The following is a 24601-nucleotide window of genomic DNA, read 5'->3' on the forward strand; positions in this document are numbered from 1 at the left end:
AATCCATGTATGTGTCTATCTTCGCTTCCCAGTCTAACCACAGACACTCGTGGTGTTTCTGACTAGGATGATTCGTTTGACAACCGTAGCATTTCTCCAGTACAAGTTCGTTGATCTTTTTCATGATCACTTTGGTGGCTGTGATGAACGGTCCGGCATAGGTCGTACGGGTGATGCAGTGGATATCATTGGGAATATCAATCAGGTTTGATCTCTCCCTCCTTTTCTCGCCGTCCTGATCTGCTTCCATCTCCTTCTCGTCCTTTCCGCTCGTCTCACTGGCCCTCTTCGATGTCACCATCTCCCGAATCTCATCTACCGACACGTGTTTGGCAGCGGGCAATGGTTTTATGCTTCTCATTTCCTTGTGGTGGGTAAGTTCAGCTTTGACCTATCGAAAAAATTATTATTATTATTATTATTATTATTAGCAGTAGAAGTAGTCATAGTGGATATTCATCTATAGGGGGTGGGTAAAAAATAGAAGCGCGAGTTCTGTTAGACCATTAATGATAATAATCGGGACCTTGCCAAGAAGTGCTGCGAGAATATGAATGGGAGTTGCTGTTCTCCCTCTTCCTTTTCTGCTGTTGTTGTAGTTGTTGCTTTTTGGCCTCTTTTTGCAACTGGTTAATCGCACGCGAAATTGGAAACATCGCATCACGCATCTTTTCCCACTGCTCCACAGTAAGGTTTATACCCCTCAAAGCTGCGCACATCTTGCCAAGATGATTTTGATAATAATCGCGAATGTTCACGTAGACAGTGCCTTGATAAATTTTCACTACAACAAAGCGTTTTGAACCCAAGTGAAAGGGAATGGCTCCTTCCTCGAAAGTAAATGGTGACGTCACTGACTTTCCAGCATATCCACTCGTGGAGGAATTCTACAAAAAAATAAACCATAATCAAAAATAACAATGAAACGAATAGAAATAACTAAAACGTAGGATCGTTTGAAACGTAGACTCATAATAATGCAGTATGTCCCTACGGCACTGTAATTAAGTGATAGACGTGATAAACTATACTTAATTTGTATTTTAATTTTGTGGCAATCAACTTTTCTAAAATCATCTGTGTTAAACATATCCATCGAAAAAACGATAATGTACTCACCATTGATGCCGAACTGTCACCGTCCTCATTTCGTCCCTTGGAAACACCAACAACATCCCCCTCATCATTCACATAGGCACTGGCATCAGAATAACTGTAAGATGCCATTTTCTCAGTTAACTCAAACTGCTACACGTTCAAGACAAAGATCGCAATACTGATTTTACCTGTAGAATGATCGATGTTGTTCATGTTCACTCTTTATAAATGTATCAGAGCTCATCACAATCGGCTTATTTTGCATTGTTTTCCTCTATTTTTAACAGCTTCAAGGTTATATTTTTACCATAAGTTTTCTGACCTCAGCAGTGCACTTTTCGCTCACTCTTGCATATTAGCCCTCTTCTATCAGACAACTCCTTCCTCTTCGAGGACATATTTTTACTATCGGTTTTCTGACCTCATCAGAGTATTTTTCGCTCACTCTTGCATAATTATCCCTCTTCTATCAAACATCTCCTTCCTCTCCTATTGTACAACTACGTCCTCTTCAATGTCATATTTTTACTGTAAGTTTTCTGACCTTATCAGAGTACACTTCGTACCCTCACATGTCTTAATTACCCTAGTACCTCTCACAGTTATGGCTTTATCCCGTCAAAACAAATGTTCATCGACACAGCCTCCATACTACATGTCATATTCTGTTTCACTCCCTGTCTGATATGCAAATCGATCATCAGAGTACACTTCGTACCCTCGCATTTCACAGTAGACGTCGTCCATTCATGATATACTGTTTCACTCGCTGTCTGCTCTGACCGTCGGTCATCAGAGTACACTTCGTACCCTCGCATTTCACAGTAGACTTCGTCCAGTCATGATATACTGTTTCACTCACTGTCTGCTCTGACCGCCGGTCACTGTCTGATATGTCCGGCGCTCATCAGTGTACACTTCGTACCCGCACATTTCTTCCTCACATTGCTCTCGTTCCTCCAGCAGCTCAACGGGCTTTATCCCGTCAAAACAAATTTTTATCAACTCAGCATCAATACTATAAATTTATCGATACATTCATAATTTTCTTTTTCTCACTGTCTGATTTGCCCGCTCCTCCCTATTTTCAAGGCTACATTATTACTATAAGCTCTCTGACCTCTCCAAAGTACGTGACCTGATTTTCAACAAAATACATAGCGATACTATTTTTATATTTATTACTCTCATTTTTTCCCATTTTCTCGGAAAAATCAAGGTCGAATTTTTGACATATAGACGGGCTACACTACTCTCCTACCTTTAGCTGTGACCTTGAGCATGTAGGTAGTCATATGAAGCATAACACCCATCGAGTAGTTTTGGCTACAAACATTTTATTTCTGATGGAATTGGCTTCATTTTGTTCAATATAGTTGAAAGTAAAAAATCCTAAGTATGTTTCTTTTTTGTGTGGACCAGCAGAAGTATAACAAAATAACAGAAATATGCTATAGAGCATGTCATCAAACCAGTTTTGGGTACATTGGACTTAATGATCATACACGTATGTCTCTCAATCAACACTGAATACATCAGGTGTCGAAAATTTGATCTTGAAGCGACCTTGGCTTGACCTTGATTGGCATTAAAAGACTGCTTATTGAAATTGAAAAACTATTTCATTGGCTATTTATGAGTTGTCTTTATAGTTTGCTGGTAATGCAATATCAAATATTAGGATGACAATATGTTTGTCTCAAGCACCAACCAAATCCAAAGTGCCATGCTCTTATTGAAAGCTAACTGCACGTGTGTGATTTTTTTTTTCTCTCTCTCTACTTCATCAAAGTAAATGTCATTGAACAAACAAATGAACAAATCATATGGAACCATTTGTCATAAGCTGTACGATGCAGGTGGGATGTTACTCACTGGTGTGAAATTGTAACTTCAGTGGTTTCTGGTATTGTTGTTTTAAATCAACAGCAAGATATTTTCACATCATGAAATTTTCACAAATTGTTACTTGCTATGGATATGGAAGCATTCAGACATGAATATACATCGTATGTATGTTGTATATCAGAACAATGCTCAAACCATTGTTTCGATATGTGGTATGTATCCATATGACACATTATATGGCCTTTCAGACACATAAAACGTCCCATTTCCAAACATCATTATATAGCCATATGAGAATTTTCTAGGCTGAAAGGGGGTATTTGGATCATTTTCAGAGTATGATTTGCCCCTATAAAATGATATTCTGTAGTCCATTCTCTGCATATTTCTCCAAGCGTTGACTGGCATTGATTCAAATGAACAGCAAACAAGTAGCAAGAGTTACTGAATGAAGGAGGAGGAGAATTATTAATAGTTGTCTAAATGTTAAGATAGAAATGTTGATGACAGCTGAGAGATGAAGTACAGACTCATCAAGTCTTTTCGTTCATGATTACCTCGTCCTTGGTGATTGTGCAAAGTAGATTGGCGACCACGCAAAGTGCTATCAATGTGTTTTCGCAAAGTTTCTTGGCCCCGTGTCACAGAGGATGGTTTGTTTTCCCTTCCAGTCCACAGTGAACGTTGGAGCACACACGTGTTGGAAATATTGGCACATGCGTGTCGGAATGCTGTCTGTCGTATCTATGGCAGTCAGTCTTGTCTTCAGCTGTTTTTAACTCAGAGATGCTAACTGTAGCTTTCTTGTAGTATTTTGTATTTTTTTCACAAAAATACCGGAGGTTCGATGGAAATTCCTTCTTTCTCAAAATTGTATTACTACACATGGCTGTCGCAGGAAAGGTGAAAGTACTGTTTTTCTCCCCAAAATTATGCCTTTTCAGCCCTCAGAATATTGCACTGCTAATAAACTGGGGCTCATAAGTGTAGGTTGGAAGTATTTTCACTCTGTACTCCAATACAGCCTATGGTTCTAAAATGAGAATCTATCGGACCATGTTGTTGTGCTGCATCAAGAAAATGAATGTCAGAGCTGTGAAGACAAATGAAGGCAATAATAACATGTTTCCGGTATCTTTTATTATTCTATTCTTTTATATCCTGTGGACTATATATGTGGGAGTGTGGGAAACGTGCTGATTTAATATCATCACTTCATGCTACTATACTTCCTTTTTAATGACATTCTGAAACCAGAAACTAAAAGTTTTGCTTTGTTTTTGTTGGTATGTTGGTGTGTGTATGTCTGTGTGTTTTGACAGCTGATATATATGCAGCAGATTTCAATGAAACAGTAATGTCACAAGGCCCTTGGGAAGATTGGCAATTTGCTACAAGTTAACAGCCATACAGCACTTGAAATATGATAGCATCATACCCGTGTAGACTTACATCTGATTTTCTTCATTTCTCTTGAATGCGTCACAGAGTATATGTCCATAGAAGCAACTAGCAATCATGTTTTTGTACATGCTACAACCAGCTTTCACTTGGTTGGTATACAGTACGTAAACTCCACTACATACAGACAATGAAAGCAACAGCTTTCTTCAAATCTGTAAAGTCATATGTCATATATTTGAAAGATGTGAGACATGTTTACAAAGTCACACATGTTTGCCAAATGTGATTTTGTTTTACTGCTGTTATAATGCCCTTGTCTCTTCAAGGAGCTCAAGCTCATTGGCAGTCCTTGAGTGATGTGTTTGTATCAGTGTTGTTATCACTTTTACCTTCTGCATGTCTTTTCTTCTCCTTCCTCTATCGATTTTCTCCGTGCAGATGAATTAGAGTCGGATGAAGACTGAGATCGATGACGTCGGGTCTTCCCTCTCCCCTCTCTTTCCTCCCGACGATGGCGATGCGGATGACAGCAGCACCATTCGGCACCGCCACAACCGCACCCAACTCTCCCAGTCGTGAAAGCCACATCCCCTTCCAGCTACATCCCGTTGCCACGACGACATGTCATCACTTCGCCCTTCCCTCCTCCTCCTCCCCCTTTCCCCCCTCTGCCATCCATCCCACATGCCCCTCCAGTCTCCATGGGAGGAGACAGGATGAGGATGTGGAAAGATAGACAGTGAGAGACAAGACGAGAGGAAGCGAGCCAGAGATGGAATCAGTTGATAGCATCCCACAATGCACCGGGAGCTGTCCGTATCACGGCAGACGGTGTAAAGGAGAGATTGGTATGTGGGTTCTCTGCTATCTTTAAAGAGCTTGCCTTCCTCTCATCCCATTCCTTACCTGCCCAAGCAGGCAGACGGCATGCCAATTCTCTTCTCCTCCACATCATCGTCTTTTGACTCCTATCGCTTCAGTTTTGACGGCATCGTTTTCGTTGTTACTGTTGATTTTTGTGTTGTCATTGACGATTCACGCTTTATCGATATTAAATTGTGAGCAACTCTATGAAATGTATATTTGGATATTTGTATGTTAATGATGTAAAGTGAAAGTTTTTTCCATTGTTGTTTAAACTTGGTTGATAATTGAGATTATGTTGAACTGGTAAAGAATATTACCTGGTGTTGTGAGGAAAGTGTAAAGTCTGAATTAGACTGACATCATGCACCTTTCCATACCTCTATACTATCCTAGATATGTCACGTAAAGATACGCAGTATCTCTTCCACTATGCTGATAGTATAGAAAAGAGTTCCAGCTACAGTCCATAGATTGAGCATTGTGGCATATCAAAACCCCAGCGCGATTTTGGTAATGCAAAGTCAACTGCGTTTGTTAATTCGGGCCCAGTGGCTGTTCGTACGCTCATATCAAATATTTAAATCAATTATGCTTTTGGTTCAACTTGGCCACCCTTAACCATGTCCCAACTCTGTGTAACCTCTGAGAAGTTTAGCTATATTCTTTGGATGTAGGATTGTTCTTTATTCTACTTTGTATGTATTTTTTAGTACTGTTTTACCAAATGTCAACAGTGAAACAAATAATAATACACACATGTTCAGTCAAGATAGATGTTTATACTCTGGGTATTGCTGACAAGTAATGCACTTTACTGCACGGATGTCAAACAATATCAACAAAGCTGCTGTGATAAAGTTGTAATGGTTTGATATAGAAATGGATTATATAGCAAGTTGAGTAATGATTTAAGTTTCAGAAAGAGTGTTTATAAAAGAGTAGATTTGTTCTAAATCTCTCACAATAGTAGAGACACACATTGTCACTGTCCCAGGCATGTCAGACGAATGATGTCACCTGGAAATTGAGAATTATATTCAGTGTTTATCTGATGTTGTGCGTCATCAATTTCCTTTTTTTTATCTCTTATTCAAATAATCTCATCACTGAAAGCTTTGGAAAGTTAGCAAGCAGAGGAATTTCCCCCCTGCCATCAACATCTGTGCAATATTACGCGATCACGGCTTCCATCCCGACGCGATGTGCAGATGTTTTCGGGATTAACATTCGTGCGTGATCTTTTACCCTTCCTCTAGGGTTAGCACTGTTAAACCCACATGAGCAAAGTGTTAATTGAAATCCCAGAATAAACTCTGCATAACTTTTTTTCGTTTTTGTCTGCGTCCTTCCCTCCCCACCCCCACTTTTTTCTAAAAATCTGTTGGCCAGACTTGCGCACCATATGCTGTTCTGATACATTTTTTCTTGAATGTTATCGCATTTTCTGATGACAACCACTCAACAACAAAAAAAAAGAGGAAAAGAAAAAAGAACCCAAAGAAAAATGAAATGAAATGCCTTTCATCCATGTTTCTGGTGGCATGACGTGTGCGTGTGAGGAAAAACGTTTTCATGAGTCCCGAACAGAGCTGGCACGTCAAAGGTTGAATTGAGCATGTTGTGACTTGAAGAGCAGCTCGACACATGATTTATCCATCGCGGTGGTAGTTCCCCCGTCTACAGGCACTCTGAAAATTTTCCCCGCACATTCCGTCTGGCGATGAGAAATGTGGCTGCAAAAATTCTGTGTCTGATTCGATATGAAGCGGCCGCTCATCTTGATTACTGATTGGTTCTCTCAGTCCCAGTGAAACAAAACAAGTAGAAATGGACAGAAATATGTATTATCTCAATGCAACCGAATTGAATCAGATTTTCTGCGTAGGTTTCAACGAGATGGTTCGCCATGTTTTAAACTACATCGCTCATCCAGTAATATGTAAATGAAGAATCTCATTTTGCTATCATTCTGCTGACTTCAATAAAGAGAAAATGTCTGAAAATGTGCCAACCTTTTTTAATGAATTACATGGCGGTGCTTATCTGCTGTGTATGGGCACTTCATTGAGCCTATGACTGATATGGATCAGCCAGTACTCCTGAATCAATCTCTAGAAACTTGATCGAAATTTGCCAGCCCTTCACAGAGATACTGAGCACCACCCCGGTCCCTTCATCCCTACCACGCATTTACAACACACAGAACTGTGCCGCATGCTAATCTCTAGGTCCTTGAACAAGTGTTTCAAGTTGGTGAAACCACAGACCACATTATTTCTCATGTAAGTCTCCAACGTTACAGGTGGCTGTGCATAAAAGATGCTGCGTCTGCCAGCGCAGCGTGTGAACTCGATTGGCGTGACGTGACGTTCGTTTCAAAAGTTGCAGACCACGCTCGAAAAGTTGCGAACTTGTCATCATCGCAGACACGTTGTCTAGTATCCGTCTCCAGTACATCAAACTGTAGCCTGTGATAAGTACCAGAATGTTCCAGTCCATCCCTGCAATCACAATTTCCAGCTTAGAGCAGGACATATTTCAGTTGTTTTGTTTGTATGGATTTGGATATACCTTTAAAAAGTTTTTGACAGAAGTAAACACTTACTGATGTAAACACTCATCTCATTTTTTCCCCAAAGAAGTTTCTAGTATTGATATACTGTACGAGCTGAAATTTTCGTGTACAGATATTTTCGTGAATTGCTACTTGGAGGACATTTTCGCGTGTTGTTAATTTCGCTGTTGCGAGGGTCTAACTGAACATACTTATTCGCGCGTTGTTATTTTCGCGGTTCAAAGGCGATTCGCGAAATTCGCGGAAATAAAACCTCCGCGAAAATTTCAGCTCGTACAGTACAGTATTCCTTATAAACATGAGAAAGTAATAAAGGACCAAACAAGAATTGAGTTGGACATTGCTTTACGTAGTTTGGAATGGATTATTTAGGATGCCTTTACAAGGACAGTGTTCACAAAACCCACAGAATCAGCAACCAGCTAAAGATGGAATTTTCAGCCACTCACATGGCATGCCATTGCTTTCTTCTCTTTCAAAGAAAGACTTTTCACCATCCTTCAACTCCTTTCCAACTACATCGAATAATCTGTTTATAAAGCTATGTGGCTACTAGTATCTGATCTGAATTTGCCCTGCATTTTCTGCTTTGTTTTGGTTTGTTTGTTTTTTTCTGGATGAGATAATGCACAGGTACATGAAATTATTAAAAAGGAAAAAAAAAGATGTTTTCTGAATTTATTGTGGCATTCCTCTGAGGCTGGCAGGGATGAAGTATTGTGTCAGGTCAAGGCAAGTTTGATCCACCAAAAGAAGTTGTGCGTCATTACATGCCAAAATATTGATGTTTTTTGTAGACACACACGTCATCGTGGATAGTGTTGTACATCCAGATTCATTCTCCTGTTGTTGTCATTGGAGTAGAACGTACATGCTTGAATAGAACCCAGCTGGCTATAAATACATGTTACAACATTCATTTTATAAACATATTTGTCTGGTTTGGAATGTGACTAGTTGCACATTTTTCTCTCCCCACCCAACCCTCTGTCATAGAAGTCATCATTTACCAAAGCACTCAAATGAAAGAAAAACGGTAAAAACAAACCATTTTGGGTCTTACCACAGGGAGGGGCGGGATAGGACGCAGTTCATGAGTAGTAAATGTCAATGTGAACATGCAATCACTTTCAGCGTCTGATCGATGGGGACAGTCAAACAGACCATAAGTTTCGGGAACATTTCGATGTGTGTTGTTTGAAAATCAATGTGGGTCATGCCATTACGAGTCTGCCTGTGTTCCTCTTTCTGTTAGCACTTTCACCTTGGAGTTTCCTTCTCTAGTTACGAAAGAAAATAGGGAGAAAAAAGGATCATCTCAATCAGAAAGGAGGAGAAAATAGTAGTACATGAGAGAAAGAAGGTGAAAATGATGAAAATTGGATTCAGCTGAGATGTGAATGTCTTAAGGCATCTACAACCTAATCCTTTGTTATGAATCAACTTAAAGATGATACTGAAAAGGTCACTCTTTTCTTGGGCTCTGAATGCACGCATCGCTTCAATTATCCAGTCATGGAAAATGAGTGGGTGCTGAATTCTTTACATGCACAATTCGCTTTGTGACTTCTGCGAATACCTGTACAGACTGCGTAAGTCAAAGTGGACTTTGTTTTTGTGTTTCGTCACGTGATATTGCAAATGGCGGTCGGCAGAAGCCGTGCTCACGCGGACAGCTGTGTTGCCGCGATAACAAAGAGTGGAGATAAATAATGGGTCACCATAAAATAGGGTTAAGAAGGATGGTTTGCATTGTGCGCGAGTTCTTGCCACATGTTATGAAATGTGCAGCAGCATGTCATGAAGAGCCCATGAGGTTGGTAAGAAAACGAAACCATGGCTAGCATGTGATGAGGTGTGTTAGTTCACACGATTAGCAGTCAACCTGAATGGCTTTGTTTTTTTAACGAAGGTTCACGCGTAGCACATGTGACTGTTTGGTATAGCAGTGTATTGTAAGCCAGTGCATTTCTTTGGATCCTGGAGGGCTGCATTCAGCGTGTGACCTTAATCTTTTTACGTCCTTCTTTCAACAAGGCAAAGAGGTTTTATTATCATATACGACCAAATTAGCTTACTTTACTAATAAAAGGCTGTTTTCTTTCATATGACAACTTTATTTCAAGGACTCTTGTGTCATGCTCCATTTTCTCACCAGATCTTTTAATAGTATTAGCGTGAAACTTGCTGTAACTTTCCTTTCTTCACCATTTTGCCCTATTTCACATTTATTGATGCTGTCATTCTATCTATTTACTTTCTAACATGTAGTACATGCAGTGCTTCTTGTAGTTTGCCTACTTTACATGCCAGTGCCATTGTACAATCAAATTTGGCAGAACTTTGCAACCAGTATTGTGGGTAGAGACAGTGAATGACATGTGGGCCGGAAGGGGGAAGAATAAGAAAATTAAATGATATTCAGTGATATTCAATGATGATGAAGCTTATTGTGGTGATGATAACAGACAATAATGATTACTCCCGAGTAAGGTAAGGAGCTGACGTGAATTATGAAAGAAATCAGTGTATTTATGGATGAATGACATAGAGTGAGAGACTGTAAACAATCAGATAACTGTAAACCAGAAATTTTTCATGTGCATGAAACTTTCGCAAATTTCGCAACAAGCCAAGGTTCACGAAAGTAGAATTGCTCTCAAAGTGTTTGTCTCCACAATGTATTGAATGTCAATGGCAATCCACGGAAGTTTTGTGCCTCGAATGCATTTCTGGATTTTCTGTGCACTCAGCAAAATTAGCCAGTGCCAAACTCCAAATGTTTTTTATAGATATGTACAGAGGTTGTGTATTTCATAATTATTATCCTCAAGCTGTGGTATAACAGTTTGTTCCTGATCATCCTCCGTGACGTGAGATAGACGTTAACAGCTGCTATCGCCAAGTCTGTACCGGCATACTTTGAGTCTTCGCAGCCTTGGTTGTGGGTCACGCGTGTGAACCACAGATTGTTCCCATCGCGGTGGGGTGTTTTAATATGAGATGCAATTGTCATCTTGTTTCCTTGTGCTCAAAACACATCCTCCTGACATCATCAATGTGAAAAATCAAAACAGATGATGCCTTGCAGCATATCCTCTCTCTCTCTTGCTTTATCTTTCTGTTTCTTTTTCTTTGTCAGTCTTGTTTGTTGCATAAGATCATATTTAGATGTCTGCACTTGATCCCAGATTTCCTGGAAAATGTCTCCAAAGATAATCATGCACATTACTTCCAGTCCAATAAATGCTATATATAGTGAATGCGTATGATGCTATAACTCTTGCGACTGTGACCTTTGCGGAACTCTTTTTCTCTCCCTGTGTAGCAGATATTGCAGATACATGGTTAGTTTCCAGGGCACCAAAGACAGAAAACCTGAACTATTGCAATCTTTGTATGCATGCACCACTATGGGTTCAAGTTTGGTTGACATTAATTTGGTATGGGTATTGGATGCTTGCATGCTGCCTTTGTGTAATGCACCTGGTTTAATGGTCCTTCAGGTCTGTTATGAGAATGAATTAATGATGATTGACTAATAATGCCAGGATTTTCGTGATCATTTTTATACCCCCGCCAAACGAAGTTTGAAGGGGGTATATAGGAATCAGCGGACGGTCGGGCGGTCGGGCGGTCGGGCGGTCGGTCGGGCGGTCGGTCGGGCGGTCGGTCCGTTGCAAATCTTGCGTCGCGAACTACTTCCTCAGTTTCCAACCGATTCCCATAAAACTTGGCACAGATGTGTGCCTTGGGTTGTAGATGTGCAAGACGTATTTTTTGACAGTACCCAAAAGTATGTTGCCATGGTAACGGCATATTATGGGCAAAAATGGGTACAAATCTTGCGTCGCGAACTCCTCCCACAGTTTTTGATCAATTTTTATGAAATTAGGTACAGATGTTCATCTGAATATGTTAATGTGCAAGACACATATTTCCGCAGTGGCAAAAAGTGCGTTGCCATGGTAACGGCATGTTATTGGTAAAATAGAGGGCAAAATGCTTCATGGCAAAACTGCTTCATCAGTGTTCTTCCAATTCTCATGGAATTCATATTGAATGTTTGTCTTAGGATATAGGTCAGCATGACACATTTCTTGACAGTGACAAAAAGTATGTTGCCATGGTAACAGCTCACATATTATGAGCCAAAATGATGGAAAATTTTGTGTTGCAAACTACTTCCTCAGTTTTTGCCCAATTTCCATGAAACTTGGTACAGATGTGTGCCTTTGGTTGTAGATGTGCAAGACGCATTTTTCGACAGTACCCGAAAGTACGTTGCCATGGTAACGGCATATTAATGGCAGAAGATCAAGGAAAGATCTTGCGGATTTAACTACTTCCTCAGTTTTTTGACCAAAGCTTATGAAATGTTGTTTTGACCAAAGCTTATGAAATGTTGTTTGGCGAGGGTATAACCAGTCGCTGTAGCGACATTTCTAGTTTTTTCTTCATTTTTCCAAAGGGGGGGGGGGGGGGGGGGGTGGGAGTGGGAGGGGAGATTCCACCCCTAAACAATTTTGTACCATGTGCGAGTGAAAAAAAAAAAAATCGAAAGGAGGAGATGATCTCATACTCTGTGTAGAGCGGAAAGTGTAACTCCATTAAAACTTTTTAGGTTGTTTGAGAGTTAATTTTACGTTTTCTTCATGTTGATCAATTTGTTTGTTGTGAAACTCACCTGGATCATTGAGACAAGTTACAAAGCAATGAATGCAAAAGGGAGAAAAATAAGGGGAAAATAAGTTGGTCTGTCGTAGGTACATGTTTGCCAGACTTGGCTCGTGATGGTGGTGAGCCCTCGTCCGTCCGTCGATGAACTAAACAATCCCTCCAGTTTGTTCAGCTCTCGATCATCCCCGAGCCTGAAACGGGCTTTCTCTTCGCAGCCAATCAGTGGAGGAGTTTCCACGGCGATGTCTAAACAAGATAACTGGAGGGATTAACAAGAGGGCAAACGGAGAGTGCCTCTCTCGGGTGCAAAACCCATTTGTAGGCAATCACATCAATTATGTAATTTGTCTGACTGCCGGGGTTTTATCCATTTTTTTTTTCAGTCTGTCTGTCTGTCCCTTTTTTTTTCTCTCTCTCTGTCAAATTGAGTATTCTAGTCATGGTGTGGTGTAGATTCTACTAGCTTCAGAGTCTCCCCATTCCAGCATGCCATCATCAGTGCACTCAGTGACTTGGCAATATACATGGTAGTGTCAAGAGTCGTTAAAGGGGGTTATCAACATGAGAGTCAAGGTCGCTGGGCAGACCTTAATAAAGTATGTAGCTCCGCTGTGGATGATGATCCGGAGGTAGCAGCGTGCGTTTGGGAAGTTCAAAGAAGATGGGATGTGGTTAAGGTATGCAGGGGAATGGCATGCTTTGTGAAACATATTCCATTCAAATGTACAAGTATTTGTATGTTATAGTCGTTGTTTTTTTCAATGTCAACATCCAATATTAATTATTAGGAACCGACATGCGGTTTGTTTTATCCTCTCTTTCTTTGTTTGGCTCATCCCTCTCATGTTTGGCTCTGTTGATTCCACAAGACAAATGTGGGAGAAGTTTCATAAACACACACGCACACACACACACATTATGTGTGTGTGTATGTGTGTGTGTGTAAAGCAGTGTGTGTTCTGATATACATTACCCTTACTTTGTCATACCAGATCTGGCTCAGTCAAAATGGGTCGCCTGGAATTGATATAAATTCTCAGGCACTCAGCAACAATTCATGGCTTCTTTTTCTTTCAAGGTCAAAAATCATTGCAGACTTTTGTGCCGTTGCCCTGGGAACCAGAACCGTGCAACATATCAGTCGTCTCGATTTAGTATGGAGTTCAAAAGTGTATGATACACACTTGATTGAAAAAAAAAAAGAGTCAGTTTTGCCGCTTGTAAAAGTGGATATTTTCTTTCATGTTACTTCAATTTGTGCTGAGCAAGATGAATTTTGTGTTCACAATATCGCTCAGTAATGACACGTTAAAATGAATAATTTGTGCCTATGTTCATGATATTGCTCACTGGCAGCATGTAAGGCAAAAATGGTATGAAGGAATTGTGGACAAAACTTTAAAAGATCTTCACAATTTCACAAAAAAAAAACATACATGCATACACACACACCAAAAAAAAAAAATCCATTTTGACAGTTTTGTAAAGTTACTTCTGCTGCAAAATTGGCACATCATGGTTAAAATTGATGTTCTTTTCTTCATACAAGCAGGATGCAAAAATCAGATACAATCCTATAGAATGTTAGAAAAATAACAAGGAACCACTATATATCGTCGCTGGGGCGACAAGACCTCACATCTACGAAATGTCAAATTTTCAGGAGAGCCAAAAAACATGGCCGCTAAAGCATTGTGGTGAAAGGGATAGTCTTTCCTTTGACATGCTGTGGTGGCTTCATTTTTGGAGTAAGACAGTTGGGATTTGGACAGGACATCACTTAATCCAAAAAAGTCATTTTCACCAAATTTGCAGATGCAAGGTCTTGTCACCCCAGCGACGATATGTTTACTGTAAATCTCATGTGAGATTTTTTCAGAGAGAATAACATCATGATTTATCAATGTTCCTATAGGTAGTCCAAAGATGCCGGCTGTTTCTTTTTTGCAGTATTTTAACTGTTTTTTGCCAAAAATACTGCAAGTTTCATGGAAAATACTGTTTTCCTAAATTTGATTTCTGCACATGTCTATTGCAGAAAAGGTAAAAACACTGTTTTTTCCATGAGAAATATGCCTTTGTAGCCCCCAGAATACTACAGGGCTGTGTACAAGGCTGGTATCCCTGGTAATCCATTATGTCACTTCATTAAGTTAGCATTGGTATAATGTTAACGTAGTTCAATCTAAACTTGTTGTAAATTGTACATACATTTTTTTCCATTGTCTTTTTTTTTCACACTGTAAAGTTAATGTAATGTTATGTCACATAAAATGCCTGTAAATTTTGCAGATTTCAGTCACTCATGAGGTGACTGATACCTTGTTTTGTAGAAAATGAAATGTGGAAATAAATGCAAGAAGTAAATCAAACATGTATTTTCCCTACCAGAAGGTGTTTCAGTGCTTCTGTTGTGTCAATATGTTTGTTTGGGGTTTTTTTTCTTTTGCCTGTTTTTTGATTAAAATAATTCAATTCTGTTCATTGTCCTCTGAGCATTCATCCAACATTATGGTAGACTCTCTGATGTACATCAGAGGTACAACAGTAGGCCAAAGTGATTGCTAAGGATTTTACATGTTTTGACTCTCTCACCAACAGTTCCGTTTTGTCTCCCAACTTTAAAAACCTAACTTTCTGTATCTAAAACTTCACTTTGACTAATTCTTGATTATGAATTGTTCTACGGTGGCGTTTCTTTCAAACAAGATGAATTTTAACAGATATCACATTTCTTACCCTGTCAGTCAAATTGCATTATTACTCTATCACAGTAACATGATAACAGACAGAGACTCCAACTCTCCCGTTTTCGACGGGAGATCTCCCGCCGAAAACCCATTTTTTGCAAAATCTCCCGTTCTCCCGTTTGAGATTTAATTTCTCCCGCCCTGGCTCTTTGTCTCCCGTTGGAAAGGATTTCTTACATATTTCTATCGTATGTTGAAAAAATAAGCCTTAGATAGCACCAGAGAGCATCTAGAACCCTGGGAATTTCGCGCTTCGCACAAATCAACTTTGAGTCTCCCGTGTGCTAGGGGTTTTAGGCGGGAGAATCTCCAGATCAGAAGGTACTTTGGTTTGGAGTCTCTGTAACAGATCACATATAAACTGTCAAATGCACACACAAAATAGCCTTGCACACATAACATGTGCGCACAAGTAAAAAAACACATGGTGACATATAACCACACACACACACTACACACAGGCATGTGTGCGTAAGTGTGTACTTACTGGTAGTAGAACATTCTTGGCTGTTTTTTTAGCACTTCTCTCTGTCAAATTGGGACACTGGAATTGGTTTCACAGATTTCTCGTACGGTTTCCTGTTTGTTGGTGGGTTGTTTCCAGTCTAGTAAACAGGAATTATTTTTACAATAGGAAATAAAAAGGAAAATATGTCACCTTTTGGCTTCTGTTCCCGGATATTTCTTGACCCAGCTGGATTAAGTGGAGAGACAGAAAAAAAAAAAGAGAGAGAGAGAGAAAGAAAGAAAGAGAGAGAGAGGGAGAGGACAATACAAGAAAAGGATTTAAGGTTCTAAGTCTACACTTTGATGCAATACCATGCATCGTTAAACTCAAGTTTTTAGATTAATTTGGAAAATATACCCTTGTGCCAACTTTTTGCTGCCAGTATCAATATCAGATTTCATTTTTTCTTTCTCTCTCTTTCTTGCTGCTTCCATAATTACTATCCGTCATTTTTTCTTTATTTCCCTACAATTCCCCCCCCCCAAAAAAAAGAAAGGAAAATATGTTTTATACCCAGAAGGTTCGTTCTGTGTGGTTGTGATCAAAATTATGTCCCCCCAGAGCCAAAATTGTGCTGTTTGACTGAAAAGCTGTTTGGTCTGATTTTTGTCACTCATTTTCTTTTTCTGTCATTCATTTTTTTCTTGTTCTTCTTTCTTATTTGGAAGTAACACCCCATTCTGCTATCCCAGTAATCATGATTGAAAAATAGTGAAACCTGAGAGCCATTTCTCTTTGGACAAATTTGCACAGTGGTTTAGGGGCGAGGGATTTAGCGAAGAGGGAGGAGTTTGGAGTGTAACTCAGATGTGACGACCATCAGGGGCATGGTTTTATCGTGTCGCTAGGGACCAATGGAGGGAACTATGGTTAGTAAGGTGAATTATAAGAATGCAGGTTGGGGGTGGAAGGGGTTTGTCCTGGAAGCGTTCAAAAGAAAATACCCCCTTCTGCCATGTTCGGTCACATTCAGCAGAATGTATGTTTTCATGCAAGATACAGTAATATGGGGTTGTCAAAGTGTTTTATGTCATAATCAATATGGGTAGTTTTTTTTTCTTTATCCGAGATAAGAATTTTATAGTTTGACATCAGAAATATGTTTTGGGTGTTTGTTTGTTTGTTTGTTTGTTTGTTTGTTTTTTGTCAGTTCTTAAAATTTGATTTTATAGCATGCCAGATATGTGTAGTTATCCCATTCTAAACTAAATGTTGTTTTTTCCTGCCTTCAAGGAATTTTTATTCTCACTGCATCTGTATGTTATATGATCAGTGTAGAGATTAGCAGCCCAGAATATTAAGTTAATACCCCTCCCCCCTCCTTTATTGAATTGTTCCTAAAATGTTAAACACTTACATGATCCTCTGTAACAGGAACACACTGCAGATTTAGTCTAGTACATGAAATTAAGTTTTCTTTCAGAAAGAGGATGTGGAGTATCATATCCTGCTACAGAACCACAAAAAATGAAGAGAACTTTCTAGTGAAATTGTAGTTTCCTCTCATGATATGCCTGTGGCATTTGTTATTTTCAGCAGTTTGTTTCAGGAAACTTTCAGAGGTTTATACACATTGATGAATTCTTCTGTCAAGTTTTGTTTCACTGGCTGTAGGGTGGAAGCTCAGTGGTTCAGTGAATATGATGCTTGACCGGTAGTAAAGGACAAATCCACCTTCATATACATGTGGATTGAGTGAATGCAGCAATATTATTGGAACACATCAGTGAAAGTTTGGGGGAAATGGGACAATCTGTTTAAAAGTTATAAATTTTCAAAGTATCTGCACAGTCACTGCTGGATGAGAAGACTACTAGAGTGTAGATGTCACATGCGTACAACGATACAAGGAAAATATAAAGAGAATTTCACAAAATTTTACTTTTTTGAAAAAAACGCACACTTCCTCGACTCGTCATTGACATATGTTAAGGGTAGTATTATTCCTCTTGCCTTCTGAAAGAGAGAAGTCAAGTGTTCTTTTATTATGAGAGAAAAGTGAAAATATCTTGAATTGTCCTTATATTTTCTTTATATCGTTGTACTCATGTGACATCACAAGCTGTAGTAGTCTTCTCATCCAGCAGTGACTAAGCAGAAACTTCAAAAATTCATAACTTTTAAACGGATTGTCTGATTTTCCTCAAACTCTTGCTGATGTGTACTACTAATATTGCTACATTCACTCAATCCACATGTCTATGAAGGTGAACTTGTCCTTTAAAAGCAGAAGAGCATTGGTTTGAATCGAGCCCAGTATGTATACCCATGGTTTTCTTATCATGACTACTACTGAAACACTGAGTAGTTGGTGCTTAGGCCTATATAATATGTCGATGCAGAGCAGTTTGTCATTCAGTTGCAGTATCAGACGTGTGTCTGATGTTCCTAGAAATTAATGAAATAAAGAGGGTAGACTGCTGCGTGCTGATGCTGCCTCGTGGTCGTGAGACATATCTGACCGGGAAACGATATAATGTTCGTTTGTGGGATGTGAAACAAGCCTCCAGCTAGAGGTTTCCAAACTATAGCTGCAAGTTCACTGGGAGGGGTAAAAGGTTAGGGTCAAGTAATCAAATGAATAAATCAGTACCATTAAACTTGTCAGCCTGGGAATAAACAAAAGCAGTAACTGTCAAATTGCTAGAAAAAAATTGCCAAAATTACCCCCACCAGAGCTGTTGTCCTCTTGGTTTACAAGAGGTGAGGGCATACTGAGTTTAGCAGGGAAAAAGTGGTCTGGACCCTTTTATGCATTCCAGTTCCTCTGTAAGTCAGATTCACATAATCATACAGCTGAGAAATTAGGGGATATTTCTTTGACATTCTGCTGATGAGGGTAACTCGTTTTGTTGTTGTTGTTGTTGTTGTTGATGTCGTCGTCGTCGTCGTCGTCGTCGTCGTCGTCGTCGTCGTCGTCGTCGTCGTTGTTGCAAACTGAGGGTATAAGAGATATTCTGCCCACGAGTTGGAAAGGGTTATTTCCACATTTTTCATGTTTCTGATTCTTCCATGTTAGCAGTAATGACACAATCCTATGCTGCCTACTCGCATAAAATTGTCTAAGCAGGCAATGGGAATTGTTTGTTCTGCAATATCAGTACCGGTACCAATGCTAGGGTACGAGATTGTTCAGCTGCCAGCCAAAGTTTGGGACTGAACGTCGTGATTTATGAGCTGTAGGCCAACACAGAGATAGTGACCTATAAGTTTCACCCAGGTTGACAAATTTTCTCTCTACAATTTCATCTCCATTCACACTTTTTTCACAATTTTTTTTTTAATGTTATGTCATGATTAATGACCAGAAAACTTGACCTGACCTTTACCTTTCTGTGATCCATGAATTCCTGACAACCACTCCAACACCCCCCCCCCCCCCTCCTCTGAGCCAATGATCTCAACATATTTCTCTGCTAATTCATCCTTTAGCCTTGCTTCAAGGCTGTGGGTTGTACTTTCTTCCTTCAACTTGAACTTAAATTGATGTTTTTTTTTGCACCCTGCAACTATAATAGAAAATATAAGTAATGTTAATCATGCGTGAATGTACAATGCACATGGATAAAAAGGAAGCAAACGACTGCATGAATGTCAGTCATGTCTGACACTGATATCAAACTATTGCTTCATTCATGAATACATCTCTGTAATAATATAGGCCTGTTAGTGTATAAGGAGATACCTATACCAATTAATAGACTATACACAGTGAATGATTATAGTAGCAAACTCATTTAATACTTACACATAATGAACAAGGACTCAGTAGGCATAATGTAGTCAGATAGCAATATCTGAATATAAATTCCATTTGGAATTTGCTTGCATCATATTGAAAGGGTCTACCAAGAAACTTGTCTGGCTGACACAATTTGCCATGATAGTGAGTTGCTTTGGGATATTTTGAGATAAAAAATTGAAGTCGGTGTAGCTGAGTCTTAGTTTCTACTGCTCATTGTTAGTATTTCACATAGTAGAGTTAAAGAAAAAAGAAGGGAATTTCCCGTGAGCCCTTTGTTGTTCACATATGATTATTTATTTTGCTAGCAGAATTTTCAAGAACCTCTTAATTGCAAAAGTTATAATTGATTCTTAAATTGGCACCATACTTTGTTAAATTAAAGTTATGTTTCTCCCTGATATTGGTAATTAAACATTTTTTTCTGATTTTTCTGCAGATTTAATGAATTTTACCAGTTCCATTTAACTTTCTATGAATTTGTGCCACATTTTAGTAGATGAAAGTTCCTTTTTACCCTCAAAATGACAAATCTAAGTAAATTTCTTTCTGATTTTGTGGAAAGTTAATCAATTTAACTAATTTCAAGTAACTTTCTATAATATAGCCCCTAATGTACACATTCAAATTCACAGATGCTGATTTACTGATGAAAATATGATAATTTATTTTCTGCAGCAAATTCTCCTTCGGCTTGATGGATTAAAAATCTAGCACCTGCCATATTTCCATTTTCACACCCTGTTGCCACCATGCATGTATGTAATGCCCATCATATCTATCCACCATGTAGCCACACCAGTAAGCTTTTAATCCGTCAGTACAGCAGGGAATGATGTATGAAGCTGTTCGTCCATGGTGAGCCCCATGAAGAGATGTTTGCCGACAGCCGAACACAGCTCGTAAACTTCCTCCCGGGTATGCCTGCACTTTGCGCTCAAACACGCAAGATGTTCCCGTTTCACACATATTTCCAATTCATGGCGAGGAAACATGGTTAGCAGTCCTCTTGAGGGGAGGTCAGCAGATTTTTGTGTCAGGACAAATTGGAGAAAAAAGGAAAAAGGCCAGAAAGGAATAAAAGGAGAATCCCCACAGGCTGCATAAAAAATCTTCATAGAAATTGTCAGCAGTCGAATTTTGTTGGCCGATAATGAAGCGATGTTGACACAGGATTTGATACTGGTCTGTCATGAGGGGTTTGCACTGTTTATGTCCATCACAAACATCAGTATGTAGGTCACAGCTATGTTTAGACCCAGGGCTGTGGACATTGCGGGCATTCCCTCTTCCCAGCGGCAAATTGGCAATACAGTGGAGCTTAGCAGAACTGACTGATACTGCGGGAGGCGGGAGGGGGGATACTTGGGTGGTGGGTGCCTTTATGAATGAAAGGTTACAGGAATTTAGTTAAGTTCAGAATTTATTTTGCTAACAGAAATAATAAACATAAAAGAACACTGACTGGATTATGATAAGTGAGCTTCATGAATACTGAAAGGTATATTTGCTGGTATTGTTGCCTGTTTCACTGTTGGTTGTTTGTTTTTGTTTGTTGGTTGGTTTTTGTGCGATGTCAAAGATTTCAGACTGAAGAAGATTGTGTGTTCTTGCTGACTTTTAGACTCTTTGAAAGGAAAAATGAAACAACGGTGCCTGGTACTGTTTTCATCCGTCATTTGTAAACTCACTAGCCCCAAGAAAGCTTTCCAACTCCAACAAAAATGCTTGAATGTTGAAGTAAGTATTCTGCAGTAATATCTTGATGTTCATTAAGAAAATTGACGTTCTCCCATGCTTGTTCCACTGGAAAATCCTCATTGTTTTGGTTATGATGAGCAGTTATTTTAAAATCATGTTTTACTTCTGGAGTCTCCAATAGAGACTACATTGAGGGAGACCCGCTTTGTGCTCGTGCAGTCATATTGTAAAAGTGGATATTTTCTCGCAAGGCTGGGCAAGATGAGTTTCGCTTGTTTTTAATTCCGCAACATTAAACATCCACTACTGGAACTTATGGCAAGCAGAAATATTCATGTGCTCCTATTTTTGTGCTAGTTTCTGGTTGCGCGAAATGCATGAAAACTTCACCCCCGTGGAAAACTTCCCACTTTTACAGTATCGCTATTCTATACACATGTATTAGGAAGTAACTTCCTTAATGCAGTGCTTATATCTCTGGGAGGTATACTTTTGGCCCACCAATATCATTGTATTTTCCCAATGAAAATGGTGAGAACATATTACCTGTGGTACTCAAAGGGAAAAATCCAGTCCAAATATAAGTTAGTCTTATAAGAAAGAGTAAAATATTATGAGTTCAATGGTATAATTTTGATCGAAATCAGATGAAAAATTAGGAAGTTATGACATTTTGAAGTTTCACTATTTTGGGGGGAAACAGTTCTTGAACAGTCAATATGAATATGCAAATGGCAAAATGAGCATGTCATTCCCTCACAACTTACCATATAGTTTGTACATAGAATTTTGAAATTTCCAGTTTTTCATTCAAAGGCAATTATGCCCGAGGCTCAAATCCTCGTATATCTATTAAACTGATCACTATTCTGAAGTTGTTCAACCAGGAATAACGTCATGTTTTAGACTTCAATGACAGCAAATTTGAATTTTCGTCACTTTTTTGTGTACAATCAATGGAAAATTGTGAGGGTACGACATGGTTAGCTCACTCATTTGCATATTCATACCCAGTGTACAAGAACTGTTTTGGAGAAATTATCAAAAGTTCAAAATTTCATAACTTCCTTATTTTTCATCTAATTTCAGTCAAAGTTTTACTGTTGAACTTGTAAAATTTTACTCTTTTTTATCAGACTAACATATTTTTGGACTGGATTTCCTCTTTAAAGGGAAAAAAATCCAGTCCAAAAATAAGTTAGTCTGATAAGGAAGAGTAAGATATTACGAGTTCAACGATATAATTTTGATCGAAATCAGATGAAAAATAAGGAAGTTATGACATTTTGAATTTTCGCTTATTTTTGAGGAAACAGTTCTTGAATAGTCAATATTAATATGGAAACGGCAAGGTGGGCATGTCATTCCCTCACAACTTGCCATATAGTTTTTACATAAAATTTTGACACTTCCAATTTTCATTCAAACGCAATTATGCCCGAGGCTCAAATCCTGATATATCTAACTGATCAATATTCATAAGGTATTCAACCAGGAATAACATCATGTTTCAGACTTCAATGAGAGAAACATTGAATTTTCATCACTTTTTTTTGTACATGATCAATGGAAAATTGTGAGGTTATGACATGGTCAGCTCACTCATGTGCATATTCATACCCAGTGTAAAAGAACTGTTTTGGAGAAATTATCAAAAGTTCAAAATTTCATAACTTCCTTATTTTTCATCTAATTTCAGTCAAATTTTTACTGTTGAAGTCGTAAAATTTTACTCTTTTTTATCAGACTAGCATATATTTGGGCTGGATTTCCTCTTTATAGTTAGTGATGTCATATATCAAAACATATCAAATCATATAGGCAACAGAGCGATAGAGTGGAAATGCACTATAAATAATTGGAACACGTGGAAAGACTCTCATGCCACTAACCGTAACTGTTCACCTAAAACCAACATTCATCTTGACCTGTGGTTTTACTACATGGGTGACATATTATTTCTCTATAACTGACTAGTCATTGTCTCTCTTCCCCCCCCCCCCTCCCCTTCAAGAATAACCCCTACCCTAGGTCACAGGTAGAGTTCATTTACCTGTAGCCATTTTGTTTGGTTGTTGCATGGCAGGGCATCATAAAATAATGTTGATGAGTGCTGCATCTCCCTAGTGTAGACAGGAATATCTCCCTCGGGTGGCGTTTCTCCCCAAATTGTTGCAGTTCATGTCCAAATGAATGTTTTGCTTCTTGGTTGGGTCAGTGGTGATATCTTTGGAATTTCAATTGAATGTGTCATTTATGAAATCAAAAAAATTTTACAGGTAGGGTGAAAAGAAATGTGGAAGAGGGTATTTTTGATGTGGTTGTGATTATCTGTTGTTGAAATTGTAACTTTGTTGTTGTGTTGTTGTTGTTGTTGCTGTTGTTGTTGTTGTTGTTGCTGCTGCTGCTGCTGCTGCTGCTGCTGCTGCTACTGCTGTTGTTGTTTTATATCGCATGATAATGGCAAATATGGCAGTGAGCCCGAGTTAGTAGAAGCTTTGCTAGTCGTAGAAGGGATACATTTGGCTGACTTATGCACTTGAACTGAACTTAAGTGGCTGGTGCAGATTTTGTATGCATGCACATGCATATTTCCAAATGATTGACAAAGTGTCCTACATCAATGCAAATAAGCTCAGATTATTAAGAATTTTAGGGGTAGTCATTTTTTTAAAAAAAATTATGGCATACATACTCCGCTTGGACTAGAACCAACGATCTCCTGGTTACTAGACAGGCATCATATCCACTTGACTACTGAGAATCTGCCTGAAAGCAAATAGGTGGTTCTGATCCATTATAGCAGTATTACTGCGTATTTGTTGCTTTGTTTTCATTGCAACTGATCACTAGCAATCAGGAGGTTGTTGGTTCATGACTATGCCCATGATTCTTTATAATTGCTACTACTAAAATCCTAGATAACTAGTGTTTATTTACATCTGTGTAGGGCAATTTGTCAAACAGTTACAAGAAGAACAATATCACAAAACAAGAACAATTCAGTAAGAGTACAGTTCTTGCGGTTCTGTCCCTCATCTACCCATTCTCATTCACATTACCCTACCCCACCCCATCCCCTATCCTCCCCCCCCCCCCCATTAATTTTTTACCAGCAGTGATTTGAAATTGATAGATACGGCCTAAACAAATACATGAAAGATAAAAACAGTTTCTCAATTGGTAGTCGTCTAGACACGTTTCTCACCTTATGGCCAGACGAAGTCCAAAAATAGAAAAGATCAATATTGACCCTGCTCATCTAAGCACAATAACCAGACAAATATATTGTTTGAGTGGAAACAGCAAGGGGATGGTCCAGACAATGAAAAAATTGTTGAAAAAAATGCAAAGGAAAGAAACAGGCTACAGATAGGTCAGAAAGGCAAGTGAAGAGTTGAAGAAAAGGAGGATTTTGATATGCGTGT

General features: G+C 38.9%; 1 protein-coding gene across 3 annotated transcripts in view; it reads left to right on the top strand.

Annotated features, from left to right (window-relative positions):
• Window positions 1–7844, top strand: part of LOC139716926 (methyl-CpG-binding domain protein 2-like) — an 88889-nt gene extending 81045 nt beyond the window's left edge. For 2 of the 3 annotated variants that reach the window (XM_071628449.1, XM_071628450.1), the window contains exon 6: window positions 4789–7844. In XM_071628449.1, the coding sequence (XP_071484550.1) occupies window positions 4789–4814 (26 nt within the window). In that variant the 3' untranslated portion in view covers window positions 4815–7844. The remainder of the gene's footprint in view (window positions 1–4788) is intronic. The other variant, XM_071628452.1, reaches the window with a different exon arrangement.
• Window positions 7845–24601: the final 16757 nt, after the last annotated feature.

Source organism: Diadema antillarum, unplaced genomic scaffold (genome assembly GCF_040938485.1).
Source record: "Diadema antillarum isolate AM-2024a unplaced genomic scaffold, OU_Dant_1.0 scf00000071, whole genome shotgun sequence".
Lineage (NCBI taxonomy): Eukaryota > Metazoa > Echinodermata > Echinoidea > Diadematoida > Diadematidae > Diadema > Diadema antillarum.